The sequence below is a fragment of the Phalacrocorax aristotelis genome, chromosome 5, assembly GCF_949628215.1.
Source record: "Phalacrocorax aristotelis chromosome 5, bGulAri2.1, whole genome shotgun sequence".
NCBI classification, from domain to species: domain Eukaryota; kingdom Metazoa; phylum Chordata; class Aves; order Suliformes; family Phalacrocoracidae; genus Phalacrocorax; species Phalacrocorax aristotelis.
Window position 1 is genome coordinate 1,566,308 of NC_134280.1, and position 21,583 is coordinate 1,587,890.

General features: G+C 49.9%; 1 protein-coding gene across 2 annotated transcripts in view; it reads right to left on the bottom strand.

Moving 5' to 3' along the window:
* Window positions 1-3,558: 3,558 nt before the first annotated feature.
* Window positions 3,559-21,583, bottom strand: part of GALNT13 (polypeptide N-acetylgalactosaminyltransferase 13) — a 157,172-nt gene continuing 139,147 nt past the window's right edge. The window contains exons 12-14 of one of the 2 annotated variants that reach the window (XM_075092713.1): window positions 20,679-20,813; window positions 11,948-12,146; window positions 7,650-7,731 (exon numbers count right to left, since the gene is read on the bottom strand). In XM_075092713.1, coding sequence (XP_074948814.1) covers window positions 11,961-12,146; window positions 20,679-20,813 — 321 coding nt within the window. In that variant the 3' untranslated portion in view covers window positions 7,650-7,731; window positions 11,948-11,960. Of the gene's footprint in view, window positions 7,732-11,947; window positions 12,147-20,678; window positions 20,814-21,583 lie in introns of both variants that reach the window. The other variant, XM_075092714.1, reaches the window with a different exon arrangement.

Genomic DNA, 21,583 nt, shown 5'->3' on the forward strand with positions numbered 1-21,583 from the left:
TACCTTTAATTACCTGATGGCTTAACATTCGCCGTGGAGCACTTCGGGTCTGAAGGGTGGGTGCTGTCAGACCTTCCCGTTGGAAGCGCAAAGCTCAGCAAACTGGGAGAGCTGAAACCTCCACAGCCGCTTCTCGCAGGCGGACCCTGCTACGTGGTGGGCGAGGGCAGGGTGGGCCTGGGCTGCTCCAGCCGCCCCCGGCCGCCGACACGCTGCAGCGCCCGACCGCCGCGGCACCGGCCCGCGCAGGGCAGGGAAACGGGATGAGGCTCCCGCTCCCCTTCGAGGTCCGCTCGCCCTCGCAGCCCTGCAAGCACACCCACAGTGCTGGAAATTGGGCCTACACATTCGGGTTTTAGCCAAAAAAAACCCCCTCCGAATACCAGGATTTTGAAAATCTGGTGCTCAGGGTTAAAACTAAGCGCTGTTTTAGAAGCCCTCCGTCCCCATGTAGCGTCTGGAATCTGGACACTGGACCTCAACGCTGCCCAGGAGCTCCGGACAAGGGAGACACGAAACACTTCTTGGGAGATACCGAGCACTTCTTCATCCTTTGCCCACAGACAAAAGTACCCCCTAGTCTTGCAACAAAGCAAAACGCTGCGCGAGCGAGCGGTGAGAAGCGCTTCCCCGCTGCCCATCAGCGGCACGTCGGGGCAGCCAAAAAAATAACCCCAAACATCATTTTAGGAGAATTCTGCACTGCCAGAACGCCGCCTCTGTCCCTGCTCGGGGAGGGGGAGAGACCACAGCAAGGACGAGGAATAGTAATAAGGCTGGAAAAGCCCTCATTTTATCGCTGGTGCTGGGAAGGGGCACCGCGGCGCGGGCAGGCTTGGGTGCTGGCTGCTGCCCGCGGCCGCGCGGCCCCTCCAAATCCACCTATTTCCCTGCAGAAATTGGCACGTGGCCCCTCCAGTTTGCAGAATAAGCTGTGGCTACTCAGCGCCGGCTATTTCTAAACGTGACAGAGCTCTCATGTAACACCGCACGCCCTACAGCGCGATAGCTCCTCTCTGGTGTTTCATCTTGAGCCTCCCGCTCAGATAAAAGGGAGAAAAAGGCAGAAAATTAGCAAAAGGGGGGTGGGGTGGTGTCTCCCCGCAGACGCCTTGCGCGTCTTGCACCTACACAGCTAATGTTAAAACCTGGTTTTCTGTAGCAAAAAAAACAACCAACCCACACCCAAAACAACTGAAAAACCACCCACTTTTCTTTTGGGATGAGTAAATGAAGCTTTACTTTATGAATGTAAAGATCGTACTTCATGTTACGGTCAGGTAACAGGTGCTTTCATACATTTGCCTAAAAGCCCTCGCACCTGCAGCAGAAGCAAAGTCCCTCGAAGCTACCCTGCCTTTCATCATTGCCGAAAAGTACCAGATGCCCACAAGGAACTTCAGGCAGCTGCTGGAGCCGGCGGAGGACGCCAGCCTGCAGCCGTCCCCGTGGTGAGCAAAAAGGACACGGAGCAGCACAGGCAGGAGCCGTGTGCTCCTGCCGGGAGGGGTGCGGGCTCCAGCCCCCCGCCCCCGAGATGGGCTCCGCGGGGGCGCAGGGGCCGGGCACCCCTGCTCCTCTCTCACGCAGCCCTTGGCGATGGGACCACGGTTTCCATCGCTGATGGAAAACGCGAAACGCTGAACGCCTTTTCTGACCGGTGCTGCTGGAGCAGCAGCAGGGGTAGAGCAGCGCGTTCAACAAGTCCGACGAAATATTAACGCAGTGTTGGAAGAACTTGCCTGCAAATCAACGCGCACGTGCTTGGTGCAGGATGAATCCCCCAACCAGCCTCTCGCTTGGGAAATGGGGTGCGCGGGTTTGAACGAGGTCCCTCGGGGTGCCCCCAGCGCCCAGCGGCTGGGGACGGAGGGGACGTGCCCCCAGCGCCCCGGGGATGGCGTGGGGGTCCCCGCACTCGCCGCGCCTGGCACAGCTGCAGGATTTGGTAAAGGCGCTTATTTACAAGGACACGCACAGCAAAAAAAAAAGGCACGGGGGCTCTGCCAGCTCCCACCGAGCCTCCCCAGCTCACACCGTTCTTTTTAAGTTGATCATTTAGAGGAATAATGCTGACACATGGAGCAGTTGTAAGATGCTAGCAAGAACATAGTAATAAGGAAGTTACTAGCAAGAGCAGCTTTTTGTAAAAAAAGCTTCTTAAGTTACAGAACGCCCTTGTCCAGGGCATGGACAGCTGTTAAATAAAATTAGCCCTCCTTGACACCACTTTTTGTAGCTTTGCTTCACAGGCTTATAAAACAATTCAAGCTGGATGGGACCTCGGGAGGTCACCGAGTCCCACCTCCTGCCCATCCTGGATTTATTTCCCTCTAAAATTTTATATCCTAGGTGTGAAGATATGCGTCTTTAATAATATAACATCTGCTATAATAGGAAAATTCAAACACTTTTTAACAACATCACCCCGTCAAAGAGACCTGACCTGATTTCTAGCTGCCCCCGACCGCAGGTGAGCCCGAGTTCTGCCTGACGCCGCAGCGCTGCCGGCTGCTGTACGGGGCGTGCGGGGAAAGCAACAGGGTCTTGGGCAAGGGCAAGTAAACACCAAGAGAGCAGAAACCTGCTAGCAAACTTCGATGCACGTGCTTGTCAAAAATTAGTATTATTATGGTGCTATTAAGCCCTCTCTCATTTGCATTTTGCAAATTAAATTAACGGTCAAATCTGAAGTAACTCAATATTGGCATACTATTATTTGTGCTAAGATTTCTCCGGAATCACTTCCACTACAGCAATGACATGAACTGATCCCTGCCCCTCAGTCTCCTGAGGATTCATTTGCGTTTATGTTTATATCCTCTGGGTTTAAAATACTCTCCCTCCTCCCTTCTTACCAGAACTTACCCTGCCGCGTCAGGACTCAGGATGTGACCTAAAAAAAGAAGAATTCTCCGACCACCAAAATAAGATGAAAGCTCTGCTATTGACATCATGGATTATCTACAATATATAACCAGGCTCTTCATTTTCCTTACGGCTCCATGAGCAGGGAGTACGTGACACGTGGCAGTCCAACCCGGCCCCTCCGTGCCCCGCTGCCGGGAGAGCTGAAGCAGGATTTACACAGAAACTACTTTCCCACTCAATTATTACCTTTTTTTTTCCCAAAACATGGACGGTTAATGCAGCGGTTGGGCACCAGCAGGGCAAAGCCAGGGCTTCAGCTGCGAGACGCGGACCCCGGCATGCTTCCTCGGGCTCCGACGCGCGGCCAAGCCTGGTTTTCTTGCATGACGACGATTTCCCGAGGATGTCTGGAAAATTGAGCCTTGGATGCCCACTGAGGGACAGCCAAACTGCCCTGAACTCCTTGATGTATTTTCACCCTTCTCCGTAGTTCTGCCTCTGACCTGCCCAGCTGCGCTCGCATACGGCCACCTCTCCATCGCTCACATCGCAGCAGGGAAAGCTCTTCTATTTCTGAAGTCGTACGTGTAAATAAAGGATCTAAAACCACAGGGGTCGCAGTGGAAAGCCTGGCGTTTTCACCATATAAAAAATAAGTGCATACAGAAGAAGACCAACACACCAGAAGAAAACTAAACCAGTATATTTTAATTCTACAAAAATGTATAAATATTTAAATGTACAGCAAAGAGTACCAGTATGCCATTTAATAACTATTACGACATTTAAAATGTGTAATTCTTTATCCACAACCTACTTTTATAAATTCAAATTTGTGTTCCCGGCACTTATTCAGGAGCCTTTGTAAGCATGGCCTCCGAACCGCCGCACCTCAGCCATTTTTTTCCTGCTTTGGGAAATACCGAGCAGGATTCCAACTTTGTTTTTTTTCAAATAAACTGCATTATCTCAGAGTACGGCGGCCTTTTCGCGAGGCACCGCTTGCCGAGCTCTCCTGAACACGTGCTTGCGGGGGGTGAAATAAAACACAACGGGGGGCGGCCACGGATCGGAGCAACGGTTCCGGCTGGACGTTATTAGAGGTCGGAGGATAAGCGCGGACACGGAAAGCCACAGAAGCAGCAGAACACGTTGCTGGTGTTCATTCAACACGGTCGGCCGCGCGGGAGCTCGCAGCCAGCGGCGGGTTGCGCGGGGTGTAGCCTCACCAGCTACCCAACACGATGCAATCTGTCACGGGCGGGCTGTGGCGCTCGCCGGCACTGCCCAGCTCCTTTATGTCCCCAAATTGTTCCGGTCTGTTCAATAGCTCTGACCTCCTGAGAATCGCCCCGTGTCAGGCTCTGCCCAGCAGCCCCCCGAGACGCAGCCCGAGGGCTGGGATCTCTGCTTTCAGACAAAAACAACCAGAACGTGGCGTTTCGCAGCTTTTCTTCAAAGTGCTGTTCGTTCAAGTGCAACAAATAACTAAATCCTCCCAGTGGCTGGGGAACGCGCATCGGTAGAGCAACCCACCAACCCAACTGATCCCAACGCCCGTTTGGGGGTCTGGGGTTGCGCCCGGCTTCCCCTGCCTCCGGGGGTCACCAGAAGGTGCCGGGAGAGAAAAAGCAACACGTCTTTTTACAGCGTTTATGGTTCAACTCACTCTTCAAATCGTTCGCTTTGCTGACGCCACCCAGCGTTTCAGCCCGCTCTCGTTTCATTCAACGCCAGCCTTGAAAACATACCAGAACCAGCACCACTTTTCCAGCGAAAACAATAAATATTCAGCGTTTGTGGAGCTCTTTATATTTTAAGCGCATTGTGCAAACAGAAGTCAATCCTCCCGATGCCTTTCTGAGACATTTTATGAGTGGGGGAACAAAGACCAGCTGATGGTTTTTGGCTGTGGCCCGTTCTGGGCACTGAACTCCAGACACTTGCCAGGCGGCAACCGAACGAGCTATTTTAAATGAATTTAGCCCAACTGACTTGTCAAGGCAACACCCGAATTCAGTGGCCGGAGGAAGGGCCAGGGTCCGCGCGTGCACTAACTTCCACTCATTCGCTAACCCCCACCACTTACCACCCCGATGCCGTGTCAGCAGTTCAGGCACCCTCACCATCACCACCCCGCGCTCCGCGCGTGAGGCTTTGCGTGAAAGCCCTCCGCAGCGAGACTCGTGGGGCGCCTGTATCCTCACCGAGGAGGTAATCCCGGGGTCCGGACCCTCGAAGCCCGCGGAAATACTTGCCGCGACTGAAGTTAATCGGGTACTTCAGTGCTTTTGTCTAGGTCTGAGCGTAACTCCCAGCAGTCAGGCCGTCCTGCCAGCGCGCAGGCCTACGGCAATACCTCAGCTCCGGCCGCGAGGGATGCGCGTGTTGCTCCTAAATAAGTACAATTAAACACAGAGGCATTTCCCTTCTTTTCCCCGCCAAGCAGGGACAGAGCAGTGCAGGCACTGCCCAAAGCCAACCGCTGCACGCCTGCTATCTCAGTCACGGGATTAGACACTTCACAAGAGTATCAACCTGTACAGTGATTCTAAGGAGAAAAATACTCTTCTTCACCTGGTGTGTGAGATGGCACTTCACCCCTAGGCAGCCGCCCACGGACGGCACCTCGCCATCGCCTTCCAGCTGCGACGTCAGGAAAACCTCGCGGCCTGAACAGGGCAGCGTAGGAGACGCGGCAGCCTTCGCCCTTCGCGGCCCGGGGGACCTCCCAAGCAAGACCGGCAGCACCCAGAAGAGATGGCACCACCAGCTGCCCTCTCCTAACGCTCCGGGATGCCGGAGGACCTTCCACAACATTTACTTCTGCAACGACATGCAAAAGCCAAGTGCCTGGACGACCTGCCGGCACGGGTGGGAAGTCCGTGGAAGGGAGGTGAAGAAACAATTTATCATTTTTTTTCCTGTGTGGAGACTGGTGTTAAATTTGTTCACGATCTTTGCGTGCTCTTTCTATGAAGAATTACAGCCTTGTCCTGTTTTGCCAGCTTTTAAGCCATATTGTGTACTTTTGTGGTGATCTGGAGAGGAGAACTGGAAGTGTTTGACCCTACTTTGAGCAGGGAGGCTGGACTAGATGAGCTTCCAGTGTGAGTTAATCCGGGATATTCTAGCTCCCACGCATGCACAGCAATCACTCTTCCAATGTAATATCCTTCTGATTTTCATTTAATGACGTGTATCAAGAAAATATGGACGATCTCTAAATTCATAATACGTACATATATATGATACCATTAATCCGTAACAACCAGAGCATTATACAGAAAATACTGTCATTTTTCATGACCTAGTGCATAAACAGACCGTTTGAGGAACTGTGAGTGAAATAACGGGAAACCATTTCACCACTTACCCGTGCTGAAATGACGCTGCGGCTGCTGCCCTGGGATTTAGGTCTCCTGAACCCTCTGGGCAATGGGAGGTCAGACTAGTGCCGAAAACCCAACCCAGCCCAGCCCATCGCGCAACAGACGCGTCTTGGGGAGCGCGTGCTGCTGGGGTCGCTGAAGGAAACGTCACCAGTACATATAGGACATGTCACCAGTACGTATAGGAAACGTCACCCGTACACGTAGGACCCTTCCCCACACCCCGCCGTGGGCCGGCACGGCATCAGTTCCCGCGACGCCTCCGACACGACTGCGTGCCATCAGCACATTTTTCATAACCACGCTAACAAAATGATTAAGCCACAAATTATTAAAAATATAAATAAGCATCTGTCATCGCTATCGAAGCAAGAACGTCTGGAGCCAGAACTCAGGGTCGACCCAGTTTCATCCTCTGTGTGCAGGGGATGCACAGATGAAGCTCTCGTTTGTGTCGTATACAGGATGCAGGTATACACTGATGCTTAAGGGTGGCAGCTAGGGATTGAGTTCAGACCAGCTCTCAGTCTCTGGCGGTCTCGGCTTTTGGTACCTCCACCTGCAACCCCCCGGCAGCTCCCCGGGTGTCAGCCCCAGCCGTTTCTCTTCCCACTGCAGAGGACATTTTAGTCTGCACTGGTCTGAGTTACCCACGTCTGTCCCTCCTCCTCCTTAACATTCTTCCTGCGTCTTTTGCTGTTGCCTCATTTGATTTAATTTCAGTTTCTGAGTGCAGCCTTTGCTCAGTTTTGCTGCTTTTCCGAACACCGGATCCTGTTTTTTCCCTGGCTCAAACCACGAAGCTTTCGCTCTGCCTAGCGACTCTGCTGTGGTTCTTCACCGGGTCCTACACGACACGAGAGAACAGCAAATATCCCCACCACGTTGCCAGGAAAGACCAGCACCAATGCGTCCAGCACAGGAGACGCCTGCCAGGATGGTTCCCGGTGCCAGTTACTGTCATAAGGCGTTTTATATTGGGTCACTTCTCCGTAGTGGTGTGTGACACGCAGAAAACACCCTCCATCCCAACCTCTTCGATGTAGGGTTCATAGAGGTTTATCTGGAACCATTTTTGAGCATACTTGTATTGATAACAGCATGTTTTGATGTTTATAGGCTCAGATGAGCTTCTTTTGAACAGTCACAGGTGTTGAAGAGGCATGTGGAGACCCGCCGCATCAAGGGAGCTCCCCATGACTTGCTCTGACCGCTGGGGTTTGGAGAGGGCTTCAGCACCACTGGCCTTGGCAAGGAGGAGGGGAGGAGGAGGAGGGGAGGAGGAGGAGGAGGCCATCCCGGCCGAGGCAGCGGGTCTGTGCCGGCGTCAGGCGCCCAGGGTCATGTTGCGCAGCAGCCACTGCTGGGAACGGCTGTCACCGCACTCCCTCATGGTGGGAACCATCTTGTCCTCCTCCGACGGCTCGTCCAGACACTGGTTGCTGTTGACGTGCCTCAGGGTGAGCTTCTGCAATAGAGAAGGGTAAGAGCTGTGGCAAGATAATGACTGCTGAAAACCAGCAATTGCATTTTTGGTCTTATTTCAGTATTATTCTAGTCACTACACAAGCCACGAGACAGGTACTCATCCCCGGCTGTCACTCGTACGCCTCTACGAGACCTCTACCGTGCTACTTGCTGCTCCGCAGGGTGCCCAGCTCACCTTCTCACGCGTGGCCCCGGAACCCGGGGAGCGAGCGCCTTCTGCTGAACCCAGCAACGAATAAATGCAACAGAAAAGTACAAAATAAGTGCAAAGAAATATTATTTCAAAGCAACAGTATTTTGGATTAAGAGGCTTAGACTCCAGCAACCTGAACACATGCATATTCAGTGGAAATATATTTGCTAAGTATTATATGAACAACGGTAACACAGAGATGACAACTCTTCCATTTCCAACACATTTTTTCCTCTTCGGGACACCCGCCCCCTTCTATTCCTACCGCATGACACTGTATTTCTGAGGAGTGAGAGTCAGAATAGAAACAGAACTGATTTTGAAGAAATAAATCATCTTCTATTCAAAAGCACTGGGAAAGCACGACCAGAAAGAGATCCAGGGAAGCTAAACATGAAGTTGTGGACTTAGATAAAACAAGACAGGCACATTTGCAGCTGAGCAGCAGGTGTTCCCTCCCTCCCTCCCTCCCCCGGCCTTGATCTGGGGGTTTTGCACACAAAATCACAGCAGTGAAGCACACACCTTAAGCGCCTTTGCTATGAAGCATTGCATTTACTAACGTACTATTTCCTAAAAGGTCTTTCAGCTCCTGGAAAAAACCAATTAAAACCCTATTAAATGCAAATCCGCACAGGCACCTGCGTGCGCGTTAAGCCAGCAGCTGTACGCCTGCGGCGGGGCTGTGAGCCCGCACGCAGGACGCGCAGGAGCCAGGGGAGCGCAATGCTGCAGGACAGCCGTGGTCTGCGTACGGCGGAGGATGAAGCTGAGCCTGTGCTGGCAGGGCTGGGGACCCCCTCGCCGGATCCCCACACGCCAGCCCAGCACCCCCCGGCAGGGCTCAGAGCCCGGCTTGCAGAGGGTTCACTCCAGATAAGCCCTGCACAACTCAGGCACTGCACCCACATCCACCCATGGCCCTGCAGGCTCGGCATCAGCTTAGTACTTCTGAAGTAAACATCTGCATTTGCCACTGCACCCGATTCAGAAAATCATGATTTTGGCCGTTGTTCCGCTTGTCCCCCGGTGTTTTAAAGATTGGTCCCTCCCCCCAGCACGGGCGTCCATGTCTTACTGTGAGACCAAGAGCCGCGCTCGCAGGCTTCAGCTCCCCGCACGGACCCCCTCCTCCTCTCCGCGCTGTTTACTAAGGCAGACGTAGGCACGGGGCAGCCTGCTGCCCGCGGCGGGACAGGTCCTGCACCAGCTCCGCCGCCCCACGGGATATATGGGCCCTGTCCTCCTGCTGCTTTTAAAAATAGGCATGCAACCGACACAGGTAGGCTTAAAATGCTCCGGGTAAAGCGGCCAAACACGGTCTGAGCTGTTGTATGGCAGCTCCGCAGGGGTTACAACCCTGCCCCAGCAGGAACAACCAAGGGAATAGGTGATTTGAGGACTGAAACCTTGTTTGCAGATCCTCCACTGGAGCAGCGGCCGATTTTGTGTCAAGCATCGCGCAAAGGAACAAACAGGGGAACAAGGATGGGTGGCAAAATTCTGCAGCCTCCTGGAGGAGGGAGAAAGGCTGAATCAACCCCAGGACAGCAGAGCCCGACCCGCGGCCTTGGAGCAGCGGCGTTGCAGAGGTCTCCTTCAAGACAGCGGCTACCAGAGTGGCGGAGCCTGCTTGCTCCCTCGCGCACGCCTCCCAGTACAGATACCACTATAATAAAATATAAACCTTACTGCTGTAACTGAAGTTATGCAAATAAGGAGATATTTCGGCAACTAGTGCCTCTGAAGCACTCTCACCGCTAATAAACACCGTTTGTGTATTTTCATATGAAAAAAAAAAGACTATTGTCTGGCGTTTCAGTTAAACTGCTGGGAAATGCTAACGCTGCCCACAGGCGATGCGGTTTTATTATCCAAACATATACCTGCGCTATTGCGCTGGATGATTTTACGCTGCACTTCGTTCTGGATTGCCACGTCACACGTTAACGCTCCTAATTTGTGTTATGAATATTCTTTCAATAGCTTGTCCCTAGAGATCCGCTCCTCGGTTTAAAACAAGCTCTTAAGCAATTCTCACAGAAAAGCCTGCAGATATTATAACAAATCACCGAGGGGCCATTTGATACGCATTCAATGATGAATATAAGGCATTTTTTTTCCTCTAATTACAAGAGGAAAGAATTAGTGATGCTAACAGAAGTAGCTTGTTTACTAAATAGCACTGCTCAAAGTATCCCTGATTCTACACTTATATTGTTTTAAGTGCAATTAAGCTGCTATCATTTTCTACTATAACCAGAAATGCAAACAAGTCTAAAAATGCCGCTGCTGCTGCCTTCATCAGCTGCTCCCTTTTATTCAGCATGTAATTTCATGCTAGATACCATATCATTGGGATTTTCAACCGTCTCATAAACTTTTCCTTTCTGTGTTCTATCATTATTTATGCTATTACAAAAAAGGTCTCGTTTGCTTGGAAAACAATTAATTACTAGGCAATCTGATACTCACAACCCAGCCTAAAATCTGTATTTCACTCGAACGTGAGACCGCAGGCACGGATGCAGAGCTAGCTGTACAGACGTGCAGGTGCACAGGAGCAAGCTCTGTAGCTTCCCGCTTACCAAATGTATGCAAATAATAGCTCATGTGAGCGGCGGCTCTGAATACTTATGGCAAAACGATGGAGCACAGATCCTTTATCCAGCATTGCTTTCCTCTGGCGCTCATTATAGATACCAGCAGCACCAGCGACCGTGGAAGTTCTCAGTTTTAAAAAGTGACTTTTGCGAATGAAGGACACCGGCAAAACGTTGTTCGTAGCAGAAGAGGTACTTAGAAAATAGAAGAAGCCAGTTCTTGAAAAAGCCTCCACAAGGAGTGCTTGAGCGGGGCAGGAGGTCCCCCCGCGGCCGTGCTGGGCCCCCGGCTTTGCAGGCTGCAGCGCGCAGGCTGAAACGCCGCGGCACCCCACAGAGTCCCAGATTCCCACGTTGGAAGGGACCTCAGGGATCATCTAGTCCAACCTTTCTAGGAAGAGCCCAGCCTAGACAAGATGGCCCAGCACCCTGTCCAGGCGACTCTTGACGGTGCCCAACGTGGCCGAGCCAACCCCTTCCCTGGGGAGATTATTCCAGAGGTGACTGTCCTCACTGTGAAACATTTCCCTCTTATGTCCAGCCGGAATCTCCCCAAGAGCAGCTTGTGTCCATTCCCCCTTGTCCTCTCCATGGGACTCCGTGTAAAAAGGGAGTCTCCATCTCCTTCGTAGCTGCCCCGTAAGTACTGGTACATGGGGACGAGATCCCCTCTGAGCCTCCTTTTCTCAAGGCTGAACAAACCCAGCTCTCCCAGCCTGTCCTCATACGGCAGCTGCCCAGTCCTTTGACCTGCCGCGATCCTGCTGGCTACGGTTATTCAGGGTCTGCCACTACCGAGAGAAGCTTTCACCTGATGTCAGCGGGACGCTCTCGGAGATGTAGGTAACATCGTTTGACTGGGAGCAAAGACACGAGAGCAACCCCTGCTTGTGTCCCTGCACGTGCGCTGCCCCATCCCTGGGGTACATTACCCAGCAAAACTGCCTAGGGAAGAACGGTGGTTGGCACGACATCTTGATTCCTTCAGTGGTTAACGTTTCGAAATTATCTGTTGAAGTTTTGCAACTATCTGTGACTAATATTTCTAGGACTGAATTACTTAAAATTGGGAATTTTCAAAATGAACGATCTGAAAAATATTACACAATTGGCATTATTTATTTGTCTTGGAATAGGGACTAAAGCTTCAGCTACGGTGAACAGTAACAATCACGCTGACATCAATAGATCATGGAGGTAGATGAAGACAGTGGAATTAATCTAAAATTAGTTACAATTAATAATAACTAACACTAAACATATATAACATCATGTATCTACACGATCCCCTGAGAAAACACGAAAGGAATTCAGTTGAGTTTAATAGGAAGGAAACAGAGAAGCATTTTTCTGGGAATACTTTAACTCATTCCATGTTATACTTGCTTTTTAATACCAACCTCCAACTGTTTCTTAAAGGAAATAGTCAGTGGGGCTGTAAAAAATGTTTCTAAAGACTTCCAGCCTTGTGTAGTTTCTTAGCATCCACGTCTGCAAGGGGCTGCCATCGCAAGCCTCCACAGTGGGACCATGGGTGCCATCCTCTATCCTGCTTAGTGTCAGGCACGACTGGGTGATTATGTGAAGAAATGTATGGGTCTGCGTGACAGAAAAATGGAAAAAAGTAAACAAAATCAGCAGAGACAAAGACAAACAAAGGGAAAAGCAACAGACTGTTTGAGTAGACATCCACGGCAGCGGAGCAGGCAGGGCTGAGAGCACTCTTACGGGAATTACTAATGGGTAACTGAATTCGCTGGTGCCCAGTCGTAGGCAGGCTGTGCTGCCTTACACACACCCCACGTACACGCACAGGCCTATTCCTGAACTGAGCTTTAGTTTCACAAAAACCCTTCTCACTGCTGCGCTTTGAGGGACCGGCCCACTCGAGACCCCCTGGCTTCACGTTTTGCAACGTAGACCCGAGCGCCCCTCTGAATCCTCCCCCTCCAGCGCCGCCTGGCCGCAGTCTCGCTTTCCCACCGCACAGCAAGATCTGGGCAGAGGTGATGTTTCTACTGCAGTAATATCCTGTACTGAACATCCTGAAGCTTACTTGAGCATTACTAAATTAAAAATATAATGAATTAAACATTTACATATAAGGAGGTAAGAAATTTTTTTTGCCAGCTACGGTTTTGGCTCTTCCTTTACTGTGCTGATACCAGGTAAACTGAGATGGGAGGGAGCCTTTATTTCCCTAAACTCTGCCCAAAGCCGCAGCTGCCAGCAGTTGGTATCGGATCAGCGCGGGCGCCCGGAGCTGGTGCTGCCTGCGCAGCCTGGGGATGCTCCTACGGCATCCCGGCCCCTGCCCCCTCGCCCGCTCCTGCTCCGTCTCTTTGGTTTGGTAAGCAAAAAAGTAACGTACATAGAAAGAGGCCACTAAAAATATCAAGAACAAATGTCCTTATAACGTCACTTTGAGTAAGCGGCGTGAACATCAATGTTTGTTTTGGCTTCATTACGTGTTATTGCTTCGTGTTCGCTCAGGTCTGCTGTTCTTTTAAAGGAAAACAGAGGTACACGAATTACTTGGAAATGTAACGATCTCTCTATATTGCGTGTTTTCATTATAATAAATGCCTAAATTTAGTAGATTCTTCACATGGACATAAATGGTACTAAGCATTATTTTGGTAATCTGACCAGACTCTTCTCTGGCCCATGAGACAAGTTCAACTTCTGTACATCAGCAAGGCTGCACTGACTTCAGAAAATCTATAGTAATGGAAACAGGAGATCGTTTGTCCCCTTCACTCAATATATTAAACATTACTTTCTAAGAAGGTGACAAAAAACCCTGCAGTGTTTTCCTTACTCGTTTTTGAAGAGCTAAGTCCTTTCGGATACACAGTAATAAGACTGTGATTTATAAGAATAGTCCAACTATTGGCCATAATCTCTTACGGTGGAAGTTGGTTTGACTACACCAGCTCCAGCTGGCCCCATAACTTTAAGAAGAGAAATAGTCACACAGCCTGTAATTGCCTGAAGGATGCAGACCAACAGATGCGACGGGCATTTACATCATTTCTGATCGGAAATGAGAAGGGTTGCTGAAGCACGCGCAAGAAACAAGCCAGCTGCTCACATACGTTGTGTCCACGCGCTCATGCGCTTCTCTGCCATCCATCTTTGCGCCGTACGCCGGGGAATGAGTCTTTTCCCTATTGATGTTCCCTGCTTTTCCCTGTTGATGCTCGCCGCTCCCTAGCGAGTGCGGATGAAGGCGGGGGAGCGGGCAGGGACCCCAGCGGCACCCGGCTCGCCTGCGGGGGGATGCGCGGGGGGGGCTCGGGGCCGCCCACACCTCCTGCTCCGCGGGCACCAGCACCCTCCCACGCACCCCAGCGTCAGCAGCCACCTCCCATCGGATCTCTTGTCTCACTACCCGAGTCTGGCGCAGATGTTCTGTACAAAGCACCGGCAGCCTGACACCGTGGAGCGGCTACCTGAATAAATAAGGTTTGGCGTGTTGGAGTAGCATCTACGGAAAGCACTAAGTCACGTCGCTTTTACACAGCACTGCTAGAGAAGCGAGCTATTCGAGGGGTTGGTACAGGGGTCGCAGTTGTTACCACACTTACCTCAAAGCTATATTCCCATTTACCAGCATACTGACGGGAGGGGGAAAAAAAAAAAGGAAATTGAAGTCAAACAGTGACTCAAGAAACAGTTTTTGTGAAGACCCTCATCGCTCCGTGAATGCAAATTCAACTGCTTCGCACAGACACCGTGCTTAGGGACAAGTAACTACGCAAGATCAAACCCCGACGCCGTTATTCACGCAGGAGGAAACGAAACCAGTTTCTATCAGACCTGACGTATTTACAGCATTTATTTTTCTCCTGAGATCATTCGCGTGTGTTAAGTGTCATAAGGTTTCGCCACACTGTATGTACTGAGATTTGCCCGGACGTCACTGGGTGACACGAGGGGGGACACCAGGTACGTGAGCCCCAACCCGGACACGCTCCACACAGCTTCAAACCTCAACCCGACGGATCGATGTGGCGGCCGAGCACCAGCTGTACGTAACTCCTGCACAAATATCTCCACCAAGACCAGTGCCCCGACACGGGGGGAAAACAAGCGACCAACTCTTCATCAGAACTGGAGAAAGGGTTTCCCTCAGACCAGTAAGATCTCACGCCGAGGGAGCAGCTCTGGCTCCAGCCCGTCGTAACTCCCACACCTCCTTCTGCTGACCCGCCGCCTCATTTCCCACCCCCTTTCCAAAGCAAACAGCACTTATGCATTATAAATATGTTATAAACCACACGCTGATAGGAAGCCTTTGAAAGCTGGGGAATTCTGAGTTGGCACGTCCCATTGATACAGCTGATTTATAGAGCTGCCCTTGCCATGTAATGGGCAGCTTGAGAAAGGGCCAGGAATCTTAATGTGCTGTTCAAGAAGGAGGGAAGAAAAGCATTAAAATTCAGTAATGGAAGGCAATGGATTTAAAAAAAAAAAAAAGGAAAAAAAACCCCCTGATTTCCTGCCAAGATGTGAAAACATTCAGAAAAAAAATGTTTTAAAATGCTGCAAATGACTATTGCCTGAAGTGTCAAAAGCCATTTTGCGTTAGAAATGGAGACGGCCGCACCGACTGGGTACCCTTCCTGGAAAGAGCTGTTCGGGTGATCTGCAGGCTGAAGCTCATTGCTGCTGTTGCTCCTGGCGACAGCGGGATTCTGTACTTAGCGTTCCCTTAAATCCAGACTACGCCATTAACGCTTTGTGCAAACAGGGGCTTCTTTTTAGACTATATACATGGTAATGTCAATATTGGGCTTCTTTTTTTTTTTTTTTCTTCAGGTAAAATCTAAAGCAATTTATCCCACTGGGTTAAGAAAAAGATGCAGCTCGGTGAAAACTGCCTTGTAGGAAACAGCAATGGAACAAAAGGTTCAGGCAACCCTGCGCGACCCGTGGGGCCAGACCTGGCAGCCCGCAGCCGCAGCCAGCGCATGTCACGCCTGAGTCAAAATGAAAAACAGAACTACAGAAAATCTGTTTGAACAACAACAAAAAAATCACTTCTTGATTGCAAATGATTTTGTTTCAACATGGACTGCCGTTTGATGCAGCTGCTAAAAGAGAAGGCTTCATTTGATTCTTTTAATTCGGGGCTCTGCAAAAAAAATAATTCAACTTGCTTTTTAAGCTTCATGTAAAATATTTTCCATATTGCAAATTAAATAAACAAGCAGGCAACAGGTTATTCACACCAAGCGACGTGAAGAGCTTTTCTTCTTACACCAGCTCTCCCCATCAGCAAATTATTATTTTATAGCTGCAGCCGGCGCTCGGCTCGGATGTTGCCGAGTCGCCACCGCAGCCACGGCACATCCATCCTGCCTACAGCCGGGAGCGACTCACTCGAAATCCGGTGTCGTGCTTTAATCAACGCTGCTCGCGGCCGTCAAGCAGCGCTGGTGCCAAGCAGCCCCGTCCTGGCCATTCCCCTCTAAGTCTTTCGATCCAGACGAGAAGCGTTCCCATGTTTCTCTTCTATTCTCCTATCACTAAGCAGAAAGTTCATAAAACTGATTTTTAAGGGTTTTTTGGAGAAAGCTGAGAGAATAATTTAGCTCTCTGACCATCCACCTTGTTACGCGCATGACAACAATCCCCGCAAACACCAACGTCTGCTTTGCTCAAGGTGGGAGCAATCATCTGGGAACCACGGCGTCCCCTCCCACGCTGGGTAATTTATTTACCTTCTTTAATTTTTAAAACCACATCATCCTCTTCAATCATGTTTTGCAGTGACACGACCTGTGGCAACCTGCTAATATTTTGTATCTCCTCAGCCGCAACTGCTTTTGCTTAATAAAAAAGTATTTAAACTCCATTCCGTGGTGTTCCTTCTTCAAAAGGTGCGCAAACCCTGGCAAGCACTGCTTATGTGGCCTATAAAGACGCCTCCATCATCTTAACTCTACAAGACATAATGCAAAATACCCTGTCCCCATGCGGTAACTCTGCCTGCACGCAGCGACCGGCTGATTTATCTCAGCGATCAGCTGAGAACCAACAGGTTCATCGCAAATTGAAGCGATACAATTCACGCGGGCAGGCTTTAGGATGTCAGACACTTTGGACAACCATAGGACGCAGCGACCTGTTCGCCTGACCTACTCATCCCCCAGGGCAGATCCTCCGAGCAAGAAACCTGGGTTTCTGACAGAAAAGCTCTGATTGCGTTTCCAGCCGCCCGGGAGCCCCTGAATTCTGGCCGTTGCTGGAGACGCTGCTTCTCCCCCCAGCGCCGAAAGCAGGGGACGTTGGGCACAGAAGCGTAACGGTATTCCACCTCTTTGCTCCCCCCATACCTCCCCCAATGGTTTTTTTTTGAGGGTGATGGAGGGGATTTATAATTTTCTGTGAGATTAATCAAAATAATTACTTCAGAACTACTTCCTGCATACAAAAAACAGGTCTCTGCCCGCTTCACGTGACGTCTCCCAAGATGACGGTAGCCACGGAGCACCTCTGACCGTGTGCGTATGGGCTGCAGCGAGCGGCTCTGCAAACTCTCCGCATTTCTGAGTATTTTAATTCTACATTACACCCCTTGGGATCCCTTTCTGGCCCTCTTTCGGTCCGTGACCCCTGCTGCGCTAAAAAAAGCCCGGGGCGAACGCAGCACCCGTGAAGGCAAAGGCCCAGGGCCGAAGTCGGGGTCAGTAGCTGACCTCTCCCAGCCCTGCCAGCGCTGCCCAACCTCGGGCCCGACACGCGAGCGCCAGCTCTCGTCCCCTCCGTCGGCAAGCGAGCTGCTGCTCCGACAAGCCGACCGGTACCTTTGGATCGCTGTTTTCTTCCAGCGCTTCAAGTTAACTTGAGTCTCAAGCGCAAGTAAAAAAAGCATCGCTAATTCTGAGTGTTAAAGGCATTTCGCATTAATTCAGATGCTTTTGGTATGAGAAAATGAGAAACGGGGCCTTTTGAATAGCCTCAAACCAATTAAATCGGATACTGTCACAAATACGTATGAAAACATTTGGTATTTACCTTTCTTATCACCACAAAATTGTCTCTGCTCCTTGTTTTTTTTTGAAAAAAATATAAATGCTAGGAATAACTAGGAGAACTGTAATATTAGTAAGGTATGTATACATTATTGGAAAAGATTTTCTGTGATTTTTAAAAATATTTAAATACCATAATTTAAACGAAACGAGAATATTATAGAATATTTAATAACAGTATGTAAATCAAAGAAAATGATCCAAAGATCTCTATTGAGAGATCCCTTTTTATGATTATTCACATTTCTCATTGCGCCTCCAGACGTGGCTGAGGCACTGTTGTCCCTTCTCAAGCCTTAACCCCTAAATAACTTCACCAGGAGGAGGGGTGTGGTCTGTAACCACGGTGTAACACCCCAAAATCACCTCCATTCTATTTCTGAGTAAGGAAAGAAATGTAAAACTGAGCGCAGCTTTGCTGGAAAAGCAAACGAACGGACACGAGTGCTTCAGGCAACGCGTTGCAACTGTTTCTCCGGAAACAAAAATTAAGAAGAAATCACAAGCCAGTTGTTTTCTCAGGTAAAAACCACTGCGTAGCAGAGCTGTGTATTTGGAGGCTTCCTGCAATACTCAGGGATCACCGGGCAGCAGAACTAAACCAGGGCCGGAGGAGCAAAGCGCCCTTCGCAGGCAGCGCAGCGGGGGAGCGGGGTCCCGCGCCGCCGGCCCTCCCTCACGCTGGTACTAGCCAAGGTACCACAGATACCGACGCTGCCATCAAAGGCAGGCCTGCAAGCTGAAGCCTGCGCGTGCACAGAGCAGATCTGTTAACAAAAGTATTCTTGTTGATAAGTGGAATGTGATGGGCTGTGTTTTATGTGTAGACCAGACAGCAAAAGGGTTGTCTCAGAGACCCCTTACGTAAAATACATGGTGTATTTCTTTTTTATGAGCTCCATCTAACGGCTGATCTTGTTTTTACACAGCTGCTTAGAAATTTTCCATTGTGGCTCTCTTCTGCTAAAGTTAAGAAGAAAAAGACAGCATGTTTCCATTGCTAAATGTAAAGGCGAGCATATTTGGTTGAAGGGAATTGAGCTTTACACGCAGAAAGGTAAAAGCAGCTATTCCTATGAAACGCTGGAAACGCTTTTTAAGAGACTACACGTCTTCTAAATAGGTCGGTATTTTCCTAGCTTTGCCATATCTTTCTAGCTTTGCAGCCATGGAAATACACCAATACTAATTCGGCATCTTCAAAGCGAGAGCAGCAGAGCCGTGTAAGCGCAGACCGCGGGGCAGCCGGCGTTAAGGCTGCGCCCACTGAGGAAATGCATTTTCAGTAGCTTGTGCCCAAAATATTCAAAGGAAAGCGACTGGCAGTACGATTATTTCTTTTTTTTTGTTATCAGGAAGGATTCCTCTCTATGCTTTTGGTACAGAAAGAGCATTTTGCGAGGGTCGTGTGCATGGCCACCCCCAGCGACCGACGCTTGGGAAAGGTGGGAGCGAGAGCGTCCCCCAGGGCGCGGGTTGTAGCGGAGAGCCGGAACACAGGCTGGCCTTCTGCACCATTTGTGCCTAGCTCGGACTGGGCTGCCGAAGCACATGAAGTAATATTAAAAATATTTTTAAAATTAATATTTATTTGGTATTCAGAATGTCTCCTTTAAGCTATTGCTGAGAAAAACCTGGAATATTCCAATTTAAGAGCCTGAAAACCTGATATTTTAAGGGTTATAGTTTAAAGCAGAACCATACCCGCCGGTGGGCAGAGGATGCTGCCGCCGGGCTACGAGCAGAACGAGCACGCTGCAGCGACGCTGTCAGACCCCGCCAGGCCCCGCACGACCTCTCCGAACAGAAGCAAGGAGCCGCCCTGGACCAACGCAGAGACCTGCCTGGATTTGCTCGGGGCGCCGGCGAACACGGAGGCATTCGCTCCCCGCACCGCCCGGGCACACCGCTCCCGCTGCGTTTGGTGATGTGTAATTGCCTGCGGAGACGGATCAGGAACCGGCGACGCTGGCTCCGTGTCCTCCGCCAGCACTATGCTCCTTAGCTTCTATTTAAAATAAACTAGAACTGATTAAAGATCAATTATCTGCTTGCAGGAATGACATGAAGGAGGATGTAAGACCTTAAATCGCAGGTGTTAATTGCAGGCATGAACATCCTCAAAAACACCTAAAAATTATCAAAGTATGCATGTGTTTGGTGCAAGAAGAAAAATAATCTTCATTATTAAAGAGAAAATTGGTTTAAATGAAAATGTCAAACGCAAGAATGCAGCAAAAGGTACCAAATAAATCGCACTTCGGTGGTAAGTATCGGTGTCGTTTTTCTCCTTGACAGTTCAACGCTGTGCAATGGCAAGCTTGTACGCTTCTTTCTTACCATGCCACATCAGAAAGATCCTATCTTGAAGAAATGCTAACACCTCTGCGTGAATGCCTCCGTGCAAAACCGCGCATTCGCATTTCAAAGCAAAAGCTTAAAACGAACGTTTTAATTTTCATCTGCTGTTTCCTGTCTCCTTTAACAAGAAGAATTATTTGCCCATAAAACACTGAGACGTTTACACATATTTTGTATTCATTTTACAACCTCTCCATAAGCCCCCCAGTTTCTTCAAACTGCCCTTCCCCTCAAAGCCTAGAAAAAGCCACCCCCCACCCCACGGTAGTGCCAGCTACACGGGTCACTGGTGTGCTGAAAATGATTAAACGCAATTTAAATCCAGCATCAATAACCTTTAAGAGCCAGCAGAAGTAAACTGGAAACACCATAACTGAAAAATAAATAAATCTTGTCATCTACTTCGTTTATATCACAATGCAGAATACTTCTTGAAGTTTGTAAGAATGCGAAACACCGCCAGCTACTAGAAATGAGCTTTTTTAAACCATAACTGGCTTTTTCACCCCTCTAAAAAGACAATTTTGTGGAACCACGATTTAAAACCTGGCTTTGCCATCGGGAGCGCGTGCTGAGGCAGGAGGCACCATCGGCACGGCCCGTCACCACGCGCCGGCACTCACAGACTCCCCCGTGATGTGGCCGTAACTCTAGCAAGAATAAGCTCCTGGCTCTAAGGCTGCAGCTGCCCGGCGAGCGCGGGTGCTACCAGGGGCGCCTCGGGTACCTCGGCATCGTATTCCCAGAGCTGGTTCCCCCTCATGTGGTGGCACTTCAGCATGATGATGGGGCCGTTCAGCCTCGAGACGTCCAGGCACAAGTCGTCCGTGCGGATCTCTTTGTCAGCGGTGTAAGAAAAGACCTGGAAACAGAAAACGACTGCAGTGACAAAGAGTTAGGCGAAGCCCTAACCGACTGCTGATCCGGAATATACAGGATTTTCACTCCCGTGGAGAAGAACTACTTTCTTCTCCAAACATTGAGGTGGTGCCTCGGATTTCAGCAGAGTTTCATGCAAGTTTCTCCGCTGGTGAATGTCTGTTGTAGAGAAGAGAAGGAATATCATGTTTAGGAAAAGAAATTTCATGGGCCCAAGCCCAGGAATCACCCAGGCATACGCTCAGTGTTCGGCTCAGAAGCATGTAATTGTGATCATCTGTTTCAGGAGAAATTTCACAGCTCTTTTAATACAACGGATAAACCGAGCCCATCATTGGAAGAATCCAAGCTTTCCTAAACTAAGTCTTCCTCCTAGTATCTACCTTAACTTTGGGTACCAAGGATTATCCACGTTAAAGATCCATATGCACGAGTATTTCAGAAGTACCAGGTCGCTTAATAAAATCAGGAAATAAATTAAGACGCAAGAGAACACTCCCTCAATGAACTTTATCAAACCAGTTATAAGCTCCAGACGGATTTTTTTTAACCGAACGCCTTCAGCGAGGAGCCAGTTGGACAGAACCCAGGCTGTGACTGACTCTTTTCCCCAAACATGCGCCCAACAAGGATTTGCTCATTTCTGGTAACTCAATACGAACACATCAGATGGTCCCACCGCGGCGCAGTGTCACCAGGCAGCACGGGCTGAGCTCTCGTGGCATCACACCCAGGCGCCGCAGCAGGGTTCAG